We start from the raw sequence: 12,960 nt of genomic DNA, 5'->3' as shown, positions 1-12,960 counted from the left end.
CCGCCCCCCCCCCCCCCACACACAAAAAGAAGCCAACAAACCAGAATCATACATAACAGACCTCTAAACCAGACTTACTAAATGCACTCAACCCTGCAGACTTCTGTGAAGCTAAAGGTCTTTGCTTTCCAGGCAATGGTGTCAGAACTGAACTCTCTTTATTATGTGACCTCTCTACTGAGATGCCAAACATGGTGGTGGGGACACAACTTGTTCACATCTGTTCCTCAAAACAATGATCTCTTCAGACAACAAAACATCTTTTCAAGGTTCAAGGGATGATCCACAGCCATGCACTGGCAAAGAACAGACGGTCACTCATGGATGGCATTTTGTACTTTAAAGAGTTGTTCAAAAAGCCAAAGCTAAAGGTTAAGTATCAGCTACCCAGGAAGAAAGTAAAAATGTAATTTCATTTTTATTTTTTTTAATCAGAAACATTAATTACAGTTATTTCCAAAGATGCCAGCAAACTGCAGTACAGTTAGTCACTGGCATCATCACTGGATTCAACTCAGAGATGCCCAGACTTACATTAAATTAATGACCATGATTTCATGAAGGCTTGCAGTGGGATTGATCTGATTCCTGCTAGAATTGCTGGAAGTATATAACCATCTCCTATTCCTTTGTGACTCCAGTAGATGTCAAACCCAGTAATGTGTTGCTATCCTCACAAAATATCCATTAAAAAAATGAGACAAACATTACACACGAAAACCATACCTGAAGTTCAGCTTAAGCTAGCAAAATCAAACCAACTCATTATTAAAGGATTTATTATGTATTTGTATTCATCAGGCATTTGGGCATTCTGGTAGTGTTCATCCACAACACAAAATACTACACAGGTACTAACATCATTAATACTTTGTTCCTCACCAATAGGCTCCCTGCATTAAGGACAATGCAGGTCTGTGCAGTTAGCCTGAAAAGTAGAAGTAGAAAATACTAGTTATGTAAAAGGCAGCTGAATTGATGTTCTTCTCTTGATGTTCTTCTCAGAACTGTTGCATTTTTTGCACCTTGTGCTCCATCTCTGAGCTTGGCTGTCCCATTTAGTTTCAACTGAAAAAATCATATAACCAGCTGGTGACTGCTATTATTTCTCCTCTGTGTGTCTCTGCCTGCTTTATGCATTGTGTTTCTCTTCTCTCTTTTTTCACTCCTTACAGTTTTTCTCTTCGTTCTCCTCCTGCTGCCATTCCTGATGTGCTTTTTCTTCTACCTTTTCATACCTCAGTTTGTTGGTCTTTATTTTACTTTGCCTTTGTTACTCTTTCGATTTAGCTTCCTTTCACTTCCTTTTTCATTTGCATTTTCAATTGTCTTCAAGACATCTTGCATGGGAGCACTTGAAAACATCACTGTGTGTGTGCTCAACCACACAGAGAACTTCACAAACTGGGGTTTAACTTTCAAGACTCACTCCTAGACAACTTCAGCACCTGATCAACGCCCCTATGAGCTGCAAGAATCTCAACTGGTTTCATTCAGTGAGGGATTTCACGTTTTTATAGAGGAAGATAAGCATGCCAGTCTGCATTGTTCACTTCCTTAAATATCAGTGGTATGCGCCATTAAGTGTATACGCAAATCACAGTTTTTCACCCCACTAAATACTTATATTCATCTTCTCCTCTTCTGCAGAAAAACATGCAGGTATGGACAGCAGAAATGTCAATCCCAGCAAAGCAACGCAAAGGAAAAAGTTTCAGTTTCTGTGAGTTAAATGATTGTTGTAACACCGTGCCAAACCTCACTTGAGGACCATCTGACAGCTTGAGACTGGGGCTTAGCAGGAGAATTTTAATGCGGTCTCTCTGGAGGATGGAAAGTGCCATAAATGTCTCCAATGCTGTAATGAAGTAAAAAGTTCTTTAAATGTAACTTACTGAATGCTAACCCAAAGCATCAGGCAGCAAGGACCTGGAGCTTTCTTCAGGCTGGGATAGGCACTGGTTGTTTCTGGCAGCGAGGCTCAGCCTGAGCAGAATTAGCTGGGAGATAGCTGATCTCAAAGAGGGAGAAGCTTCCCTTGGCTTTTTCTAGCAGAAATAAATTTCTACCTACTGTAACTTATTACCATCTGATATGCTGAGTCATGAAGCTGGGCTTATAGAAATCTTTATGCAATCTTTATAAATCAGCCTCACATAATCTCAGGTGCTTTCTGCTTCATCTCTGTTGAGTCACTCATTTGACAGTTGTCATTCATCTTAGATTGCGATGTAATTTAATAGTTTCATTTCAGCATGAAGATAGCGTCATCTTAGGTTGAGCCTGGAAAGATTTAAAGGTGTAACAGAGAAAATATTAATACTGTAAATAATACCTGTAGAGCTGCAGGGGTCCATAAATCACACCGTGCTAAGTTGGAAAGGGAGCCTACGCAAAAAAGAAATGCATCTTCCCCCGTGTGCAGACCACGGCTGCTCCAGCCGCCCAGGCCTGATCCAGAAGCGCTGGTTACCGAGCTGTCAACGCGGTGTCACTGCCTGTACTTGTCGGGATCGCCTGCCCCCCCGGACACCCACCGCAGCGTGTTAAACCGGGTGAGGGGCACGAGCGCACGCTACCCCGCTCCAGGGGTGTCGCACGAAGGACGGCAGCTGAGCTGCGGCCACCCGGCTGCTTCACGTGGGGCTCGCACCTCTCCCCGGGCCACGCCGTGTGCGCGCAGCCTGCCCAACACAGGCCAACACAGGGCTCAGACACGGCCGCTACGGCCCCCGGCGTGCCCGGCCACCGCCATAGACGGGGCCCGGGCCTGCCCCTGCCCCTGCCCCGGCCGGGCGGGAGGGGGGCTGTGGGGCCGCTGCCGACCGGTGACGACTCGTCGCACGGGACATGCGGGCAGCGCGGCTGAGCCGGGCGCCGCGGGCACCCGACGGGCGCGCCGCCCGGCCCGCGCGGGAGCTGGCTGTTCCCGCGGCGGGGCCGCCCCGGCCGGAGGGAGGAGCGGGCCGGTGCGGGTGGCCGCTCCCCCCCCCCAGCGCCTGCCCCGCGGCGGGGAGCGGGCCCCGCGGCCGCACCGACGGGCGGCGGGGCGGGGGCCGCGGCGGGGGGGGAGGCTGCGGGGCAGTGCCGGGCGTGGCGGGAAGGGCCGAGGCGCGGCCGAGGCGCGCCCAGCCCGGGCCCGCCGCGATGCCCGGTGACTCCGCGTCCTGCAGCAAGCCCTCGGACGCCGCGGGGCCGGGGGACAAGGCGGGCGGCTTCGGGAAGGCGGCGGCCCTCATGGCGGCCGCCCCGGCGGACAGGGTCGTCGCCGCGGTGGGGAAGAAGCCGCCGCGTCTGCCCAAGTGTGCCCGCTGCCGCAACCACGGCTACTCCTCGCCGCTGAAGGGGCACAAGCGGTTCTGCATGTGGCGGGACTGCCAGTGCAAGAAGTGCAGCCTCATCGCCGAGCGGCAGCGGGTGATGGCAGCGCAGGTGAGCCTGGCGGGGCGGCCGCCGCCGCAGCGGGGGCTGCCCGGGCCGGGGTGGGCTGCGCTGGGCTGTACGCCCGGAGGGTGCGGGCGGCGGGGTCGGCTCCTCCGCGGCCTGCGGGGTCTGGCGCCCGCAGCAGACCGGCGGCGCGGCCGGGCCGGAGGTACCCCGCCGCCTCCTTCCGTTACTGGAGTAAAACGTTCATGTATTTATTGGTTTTCAAATAAAAACGGGAGGTGCGCTGAAGGCGGGTGGGGTGAAGTCACGGCGCGCCCGGAGCGGCCGCGGCGGGCGTGTGAGGCTCACCTCGGAGCACGCCTGACCGCGTGTCCGCGGTCCTGCCCTGCGAAACTTGGTGCTAACGAATTGCCGGCTTCCAACTCGGTTTTAAGTAGATAATGAATAATCTAGCCAAATAATTGGTTAGCCAGAGTGTTTTCCAGTGGTGGTTTTAGATTCGCTATAGCTGCTTTTCCTGAGGCGTTAGTTGAACGCATCCGTAAAATTACTTTTTGTTTGTTTGTTTGTTGGGGTTTTGCTTGGTTTTGGTGTGTTTTTGGTTTTTTACTTTGAACGGCGTTGTCCTTGTTTTGCATAGAGCGGCTCTGTAAACAGCTGTGTAGGTGGGTCTTGTTACAACTGAGGACATAATAGCATTCGGTAAGAAACCAAGCTGCACCCAGTTCTGTGTAGGAATAACGTTTTTGTTAGGTAGTCCCTCTGAAGCCGCAACTCCTCGGGGCAGGGTAGAAGACGGCTGTGTTAGTCCTTACGATCCCCATCTGGAAACTTTCATTAAGAGGAGTTCTGCGAGTGTAATGGCTACCGGTGTGCTTGACTTCTGGGAGTGGGGTTGGGCGTCCTCGTTGCAGGCGAAGTGCAGGGCGTTAGAATTGCTTGTGCGAGTGAAGGAGTGGTATCAGACCCACCATCAGTTTGCAGTTAATGTGTGCTCAGAGCTTGAGATCCCACATAAAATCAGTGTCCCACTGACAGACTTCAAAACCTTTAGAAACGTTGCATTAAATCCTCCCGCACTTTTTTATTTAATTATTCAGTGCAGGTATGCTAAATGTCCTCTGAACCCCCTGGAAGCTTTCTTTCATTTAAACAATTCCTCCTTGACCGTTTCATGGCAGCCCAGAAATTGCTGTTACATCCCAAGTTACATGCACCTTCTCTGCCTGCTGCAAACCAGGGAATAATAAACATGGATCCTTTTGCTGCCTGCGTTGGGGGAGGGAGCACAAAATGGGCTGTTCGCCGCACAAGTGTCCTCTTCTGCACAGACTGTTCCAATGCTGCCCAGCAGCTTCTGTCAGGTGGTGACGCCTCCTGCTAGTGGGTTCTGGAGGTGGACCTACTGGGGGTTTTCTCTTCCCTGCCTTGTATTTGAAAGCGGCTTTGAAAACCTCCCTAGCTAAACCTTATCTTTGCAGGAGTTACATGTTGAAAGTCTGTCTTACCCCTTACGATATATTTCTGCAGTAAGCCCCTTGGCACGGGTGGAATTTTACAGGTCAAGGTTATTGGCTTGTGAAGTCAAAGTTACCCGTGGTATTTGCAAGTCTGCACCTCCTGTTCGGGATGTCTCTACTGCAAGAGCTATTATTAATTTTTCTAATGGTATTTATTGCACATCTGTGTTAGAAGAATGTTGCTGTTTAACACGGAAATGCAGGAAGGTCCTCTCCCAAGTTACCCAGGAGAATTTTGAGCAAGAATAGCACATGATCCCAGTCTGTAATCTGGGATGGATTTCCAAGGTTCAGATACGCATACAAATCAGTCACCTGGTAAGTTGCAGGTTAGGTAGCTGTAAGGCACCCATCATAGTCTATATACCCCCTGGACATGTATCACAGCTCAGCAGGTGTGCAAAACTGATCTGCCTGTTCAAATGAGGCAGAAGGGTTCCTCTGCATATTCAGTAAGCAACCAGTATGGTTTCTCTGCACCCATGTCCAGACTGGATGGTGCCTGTGGGCTTGGCCAGTGCTTGCTAGGCTTTGGAACATCACCAGTGTTGGGAAAGAAGTGGGGAGCTCCCGCTGCTCCAGGACCAGCCAGTTAACTGCAATATGTGTGACGCTGGCTGAGAAGCTTGCAGAATGGTTCCCCGTGTTTGCTGTGCTTCTTCCATGGTGGCGGTCTGTGCACAGTGTACTGTGCACTGAAATTTCCTTGAAAGGATAGATTTCTAGCAAAGAGCCAGTGAGGAAGACAAGCAGGCTTGTACAGAGCAGTAGATTGCAGGTGTAAGCTCTCACAAAGAGCTGCTTTATATTGGTGAAGAGGCACAGCGGAGTCCTGAAAGCTGGTGAATTTTGCATTTTGCACAGTATGCTTTGTTCAAGAGCAACTGCATTGCATGAGTGCAATCAGCTTTAATACATCTTCATGTGGTGTAACTGAAGGAAGATGTATGTGGCACTAACATTTCATAGGTTTGTTCATGTATGTTTGGGAGCCAAAACAGGTGGTTTTAAATAGCCTTATAACCTCCTTTATATCTTCGTCTACCCACTAGCAGTAACATCAACACCATGCAGAGTACCAAGAGTTAAAAGCAGCCTTGAGTTTGGGTCATCTGTTGTTGCAGTTATAAATTGTGCTCAAGCCGTAGAACATGCACTATGTCTTACCTTCTTGGTCTCAGGTTGCACTGAGAAGGCAGCAAGCTCAGGAAGAGGAACTGGGCATCAGCCACCCAGTGCCCCTGCCCAGTGCTCCCGAGACATTCGTGAAGAAGAACAGTGGTGGCAGCTCTTGTCTCTTGTTGGAAAGTGGCAACCCTGCGCACTCCACAAGTACATCCATGACGGCAGCTGGCGTACCATCAGGTAAGGTGCTGGGAGAGCGATGGTCACTGCTGCGGGCAAGGATTGATGCTGCTTACGCCTGCCTTTTTTCCCTCTCTGCAACATTGGGGTTATGGAGAGTCCCTCTTCAAGAGTGGTGGTGCAGTGTTGGTACAGTTATCCAAAGGGTAGAACCCAGGATAAGTCTTTCATATCTTAACTGATTATTTTTACGTCAAAATCAAAATTAGTTTGGTACAAGCTGGCACTGTAACTAACTGACTTTAATAAGGTGTGTACTTGCAGGTGGAGATTTATGAGGAGCTTTTCACCTTTCTCCCAAAACGTGTTCCTTCCACAGTCGTCTGGCTGTGTATCCTCTCGAAAACTGGAGTTTTCAGCGCTGTATGGGAGCCAAGTATGTAGATAACAGGATTGACCCCAGCAGCAGAGATCTACTTAACTTATATGACTTTATGTGGTACTTCAGTGAGTTCTGGCCAGGTGTGGTGGACTACAGAAAATGCTAGAAAGTGATTTTTTCAGTGAGGAATACTACTTAAGTATTTTGATGCTTTTGTTTTATTTATCATATAAAGATCTTTGTTAGATAGGAAACTGTCAGGTGTGATGTGACATGAAGTTCTTGGTTTAGGTGTCAAGTTGTTTCAGGACAAGGTACTCAAAGATTCTTGTATCATTGTTTTATCATTTTACTGATACCCTCAACAGCAAGAAAAGCAAGAGACCCTGTGAGAGCGAATGTCACAGTGTCTCAGTTTGTTAGGCAGAGGTGCTGATTTTGCAAGAGTTTACAGTAATCATTAAGGTAGGCAGAGAGCAAAACCCTTTATGGTAGGGAGGTCAGCAGCTCCCTGCAAGCCCCAGGGGAACTAGTGGCTCCTGGGAGTGCAGTGTCTCCTGTACAACATGCATTAAACTGGGCAAGAGATGGTTTTGACAGTGGTAATTCTGTTCTTCCTGTAAGCTTAGCTTCACAAGAGCAGTTTTTCTTTGGACTCCCATCATGCAGAGCATTGTTTGCCAGCAGAGGAGTAATGTGTGAAGGAGTCACACAAATCAGACATAGTGCCAGAGAGTCTTTCCTCGCTGTATCCTTTTTATTGGCAGACCAGAAATCCTGTGACACCTGGAGAGGCCGGAGACAATTTTTCAGATCCCTTCATGACATGCTGTTTTCGAAAAGGGGAAAAATGAATTATCATTGTCACAGTGTAGGGGTTTGTGCATTTACCATGTAAGGCTTGGAAACTATCTGTACTTTGGATGGAGCGTATCTTCCACACTCAAAAGCAAATTGGCAGTTTGCAGGCTATTTGGAAGGGAGCAGATCATGATCACAGGGCATTACCAGAAAAACTCTTCCAATCTGGTTTTGCAGTTTCTGCGCATTTACCTGCGTAAAAGTTTGTGGGTTAGTGAGAGCAAAGGCCATTTAATTGTACACAGCAGCACAAAATCGTGATCCCAGGGCATCTGAAGTAATTGCTTTTCCTTCTGTAGGGTAAGTACATCTTGTTAGGTTAACTAGTGTGTAAAACTCAGAAGAAGACTATGGTGAGGCATTTAAAACATGCCTTTCAGACATGCACAGTTTATAAAACCTGGGTTCTTCCCTGTTCCTCGTCAGACTTATTCTCCAGACCCTTCACCAGCTTTGTTGCCCTTCTCTGGACGCTCTCTAGCACCTCAATGTCTTTCTGCTGCTCTGCACTCATGTTGGCCTAATTTAGAAGCATCCCATGTAGGCAGGATTACTGTATGATGCTAAATGCCAGCTCCTGCTCCTATGCTCTGCAGTGATCAATTTCCCATTGGCTTTGAAATGACCATTAGTAATGGTGTTATTCAAGTGCCTTTGTAGTATCACTGCTTGACAAAGTAAACATATCATTGCCAGCAGTTGTGAGTAATAAGCTTGCACTTGTTATTTCCCTTTGCTACATTTATTAAGTGTGATGGAAACAAAATAGTGTTCTTTTTACATTTCTTTAAGTGGGTGCTGCTTTCACTTTGAAACTCCTTGAGGAACAGATGGGGTTTTATCTGCTTATAAATACAGACTGTATGGGGGTCAACAGTAATAACTATGCCTAATGAATGATGGTACTGAGATCCCTTTGAACTCGCAATGCCCTGGATGCCTCTGAAAACTATACCTTGCCTTCTTTACCCTTCTTTGCTTTTTTGGTGTTACCTTTTGCATTGACCTTTTCTGCGACACTGTACTCTGATTTCAGAAATGGATGCCGTGACCTTGTAGATGTTATGCTGCATAGCTAAAGAGGTACAAAAAAATAGTTGCTATAACTGGGATAAACCATGACCTGTTTTTTTAACAGGGGAGAGATCTTCTTTTTGAAAGGAAGCCCTTTTAAATCTTTACACTATACTGTTACGTCCTGTGAGAATTTCAGTTTTGTCAGAAAAGTCTCATTTTAGTCAACTGATGGACAGCACAAGAAAGCTGCCATGTACATTTTGCTGTGAGAGTGCTTAAGCGTTGGAATGGTTTGCCCAGAGAGGTTGGGAAAACTCAAAACTCAGCCAGATGGTCCGCAAGCAACATGACCCAGCCCTGCTGTGAGTTCGGGCCAGCTAGCTTCCAGAGGTCTTTTCCAAGCTAAACTTTCCTGAGAGTCTGTGAAATTCCTACATTTTTGTATTGATACTAAGTCAGCAGATTGAAATTTGAAGTTCAGCCAGACTCGATGCTGCTCAGTATTTGCAAGCCTAGGAAAGGAATCCTGACTGTTTTGGCTAAAAGCGCTTGATGACTACACCTGCAGTAGATTTCAGCAGAACATTAGCATCATGAAGGTTGCCAGGAGGTGGAGAGGATTCCTAGTTCAGGTGGCAGTAGCCACAGAAGGCCTGAGCACAAGTAAGGAGAAGTAAGCAATAACTGCTTTACCTGCCTGTTCCAGGACTAACATGAAGTCTGCAGTGGGTACTAGTCCATTATCTTGCTTATTCGCTTTATCTTTGTCTCGTTACTTTCTAATGATGATTTTGTTTTGCTGCGCCCACTGCTACTTCTTCACCAGATTTAAGTTGCCAGTTGCCTCCTGGTCCTGCCAACTCTCCTCCAATACCAAGAGCCAAGCAGCCATATCCATTGCTTCGTGGTACTTTTCCTGAGCTTCACCCACAGCCAACAAATCTCTGTTCAAAATAAAGAGCGTAGTCGAACATGGTTTCTTTACTCAGTTATAGAGCTGGCAAAGGAACAAGTTTTGCATCCTTCACCTGTGAATAACTAATACCTTTCCATCCATGATGTTTTTCTTCAGTTGGTTGCAGTTAAAATGACAGAATAAGAATCACGTTTGCATATGCTTCTTGTAAGAGTTTGTGAGCAACCTCACTTCCCTTGCATTGTCACTATTTCCACAGTGCAAGTTACACTTTGTATTGGGAAGTCGTTGCTGGAGATGGTCTTCTGGCTGTATGGCAATTTTCTCAGTTGTTAAATCTCTTCCAGCTGGACTAAGTAAATATTCAGGGAGCGTTTCGTTTTGAACTATTCTGCCTTGGTTTAGAATAAAACTCTCTCCTAACAGGCTTTTTTAATTTCTGAACTGTAATGGCTATGTGATGAACAAAGCACTCTGCAGTGTAGCGGCCATGGCTTTGTAATTTTCAGTTCCTACTGAAATCACTTGAGTTTTGCTCAGAGGTGTTTAAAAAGGCATTGCTTGAGGAGCAAGGGGGATATTTCTGCCTCTGCTGCTTTGGTTTTGCCGTACTTGGGAACGCTGCAAAGGAGTTTTGAGCATCTCATTATAAAAGGACATAGATAAATCTGAAAGGATAGAGGGAAGGGTGACAAAAATGATGTACGGCTTGTAGAAAAGGAGACTAAGGGTGGATATAACAGTCTATAAATATTTGAGAGGTAATAATATGGAGGAGGGGGAGGGATTATTTACAGTGCTTGAGACAGCATAACAAGGAGCAACGGCTTGAAACTAAAAGACAAAATTAAATTAGACAGTAGACACTTTTTCTCCTAACTAGAAGTGCAATTAGCAGTGGGGTGACCTGTATAAGGACAAGGGGGTAAGTGAAGCATAATCAGGAGAGGTGTTTAAGAGTGTGTTAGATTATGATCTCAAGTGATTAATATGGGGGTAAACTCTGATCAATGTGCAGATTAAACTAGATGACAGAAATCTCCTGCAGCTTTGTCATCTCCTGTATGATTCACTGCATATGGTCATTGTTGGACTGTTAAATGAATCATAATGTTACAGGGTTCTGCATCCCTAGCTAGATGTTTCCAGTTAATTCTCCAGTAGTTCTGGGGCCTGCAGCTTGCAAAGCTTGCACTTTTCCTACTCCTCCTTTCAAGCAATATTCGTCCATCGTCTTTGCAGCTTCATGTGTGTGTACCTGTGTGTATGTATGTGTGTGTAGGTGTCTGTGTTCTAACTGAACTAAGGTCTGAAGTGCTGTAGGTGTTTATTCAGCGAGGCACAGACTCTGCCAAAAGTGTGATATTTCTGTTGTGTTGGTGAAGCAGGTAGGACTGGTGCCAGTTTTCGGAGTTAAGTCCAGAGGTAATGAAGAAGGTGTTTTTTTTCTCTTTCAGGATTTCAGTCCTGTCTGAAGCTCCAGTGGAACTTTAAAAATGAATTCTAGTGTAAAAGAGATTTGGAAAACTTCAGAGAAGATTGCTTTTCTTCTTCTGTGCAAGCGGTGTGCAGGGCTCATGCAGGGTCTGGGGAGAGCTTTCTGCAGTGTTACCAGGGAAGCAGGGGTGATGTGGGACCAGCTGTGACCTACCCAGACCTGCATACTGTGAGAGAGAAGGGCTGCTCAGCCCCAGGGCTTCTCTGACCACCTTTTGGCCAGAGGGGTGGAGGAGAAGACACATGGGCGGCTCAGCAGGTGTCTCTCCATTCACATTTCAGAAGAGTGTTTTTCTCCTAAAGAACTGGGAATAGATTTTGTTCCCCTACAAAAAAAGTCACCCTGGGGCTTTTCGTGATCACAGCATCATTCTGTGCAACTTTCTCACAACAGGGTTGATTTCCAGATGTAGAGCTAATAGTTAAGCGAGGTTCCTGCTGAGTGGTGTTTCCTGTGTGCTGACTGGACTTCACAGTGTACCCTGTCTTGGCACCCGGCTGCTTGGGCTTCTCTTCCCACCAAACGCAAGTGGGGCTCATGGGCAGCCCCCATTGTTCTTTGGGCCTTGGAAGCTCTTCTTCTGTCACGCTGACATTTGCATATGTACATTCAAGTTTGGAGAGCTGTCTGTGCTGGCTTGTGCTTTCCATTTGTCATTATGAACACTTGAGATAAGGAATGGAGCAGGAACAGAAGATGTACTAAGAAATTTCTGTGGGCACATTATTACACTATCTGCAGCTAAACTCTTGTTCCTTCTGTGTCCTTGAAACAGTTATTATGACTTATCTGTATGTGTGGGGCTTTTTGTTTTTAGAAAAGATATGTGGGGAGTGAAGGAGTACTGCACGCTTCCTTAGCTAACATGATTTCTTCAGTTTTCTTTTTTTCACATGCTTTCTTATACCTTGAATATTGCTTTCATTCACTTTATTCATCAAATGACTTCCTAATTCAGCCTGTTGGCCCATTTTCCATTTTCAGTAGATTTGTCATTTAATGACGTGGCAGCTAAAGTGCAGTTTTGAAGGTTGCTTTTGTAGGAATGCTTATCATGTGCTGCTTCTAATTCCTCTTCTTTTTGTTATTTTCCTGTACTTTGCTAAACTTTCTCCTTAGTTTTAGTAACTGCTAGTCTAAGTCATAGTTGTGAATAGCTCAGTTACTTAAGTACAAACATCGTTCATGTACTTCTGTGTTTTGCTGAAGAGCTTGTGGAGTCAGTTAAGCACTAAGCTTATCTTCTTTTGTGGTGAGACTGGATGCTTAATTACTTTATGATTTAATTTTTTCTCAGTTCCTGCTGGTAATCTTTATTCATACTATTTCTACTGTTTACAGGATAGGCCACAATTTGCTGACTTGGATGCCTATAGTTCTGGTCACAACTGAACCTCAGCTGATGTAAGCCACTGTTGTTCTAGTCGCTATGCATTTCTGTCTGTCAGCTGTGCATGAAAAAAAATTCATTAGTGATCAATTTGCATTTGCATGGTAGCAGATTTTATGAGTGCAAATACAGCTGCATCCGTGCAGCACTGGCTATTGTGTGCAAAAGTGATGCACATGCATGTAATTTTTGCTTACTTGCCAAGACCCAGTGGATGTCTGCAGCAGTTCTTCACCACTCCTGATACTAATTTTTCCATCATGTGTTAGGCGAGTGAAAAGCCCTCCTGTTATTTCTAGTTGGTCTTTTTTAGCAACCTTTTGGATTTCTGTCATCATAGAGCTTATAACCAAGCAGGGACTCCAGCTAATTCCAACCATCATCCTACTCCCTCTATTATTTTTAGTGTAAGCCATAGTGATTTTAACAAAGTCGTATTTCCTCCAAGGTCTCCTATCTCAGACACTTGTAAAGCCTTCCCTCCCTTGTAATGTTCTCTTTGATCTCTCGTTAATGACTTAAATCTCCTTACATTTAATCCACATTGAGTTTCTTTCTCCTCCTCTCAGTTTGCTTCTTTGTGCCTGCAGGTGTCTGGGCTGTTTTCCATCACTGTCTAGAAATTTGGTTTCTTTCGTAATTTCCTTTCTCTTTTAATTTCTCCCACTTTTTTGTTCCAAGCTG

At 46.1% G+C, this 12,960-nt stretch overlaps 1 protein-coding gene across 2 annotated transcripts in view; it reads left to right on the top strand.

The window, feature by feature from the left end:
- The first annotated feature begins 3,102 nt into the window (after positions 1 to 3,102).
- The window catches only part of DMRT1 (doublesex and mab-3 related transcription factor 1), a 57,360-nt gene continuing 47,502 nt past the window's right edge, over positions 3,103 to 12,960 (top strand). For both annotated transcript variants that reach the window (XM_065663010.1, XM_065663011.1), the window contains exons 1-2: positions 3,103 to 3,432; positions 6,089 to 6,272. In XM_065663010.1, coding sequence (XP_065519082.1) covers positions 3,148 to 3,432; positions 6,089 to 6,272 — 469 coding nt within the window. In that variant the 5' untranslated portion in view covers positions 3,103 to 3,147. The remainder of the gene's footprint in view (positions 3,433 to 6,088; positions 6,273 to 12,960) is intronic.

Source organism: Lathamus discolor, chromosome Z (genome assembly GCF_037157495.1).
Source record: "Lathamus discolor isolate bLatDis1 chromosome Z, bLatDis1.hap1, whole genome shotgun sequence".
In the NCBI taxonomy this organism is placed as follows: Eukaryota; Metazoa; Chordata; class Aves; order Psittaciformes; family Psittacidae; genus Lathamus; species Lathamus discolor.
The sequence above is the reverse complement of the archived record's forward strand: the minus strand, read 5'-3'. Positions and strand labels throughout refer to the sequence as shown.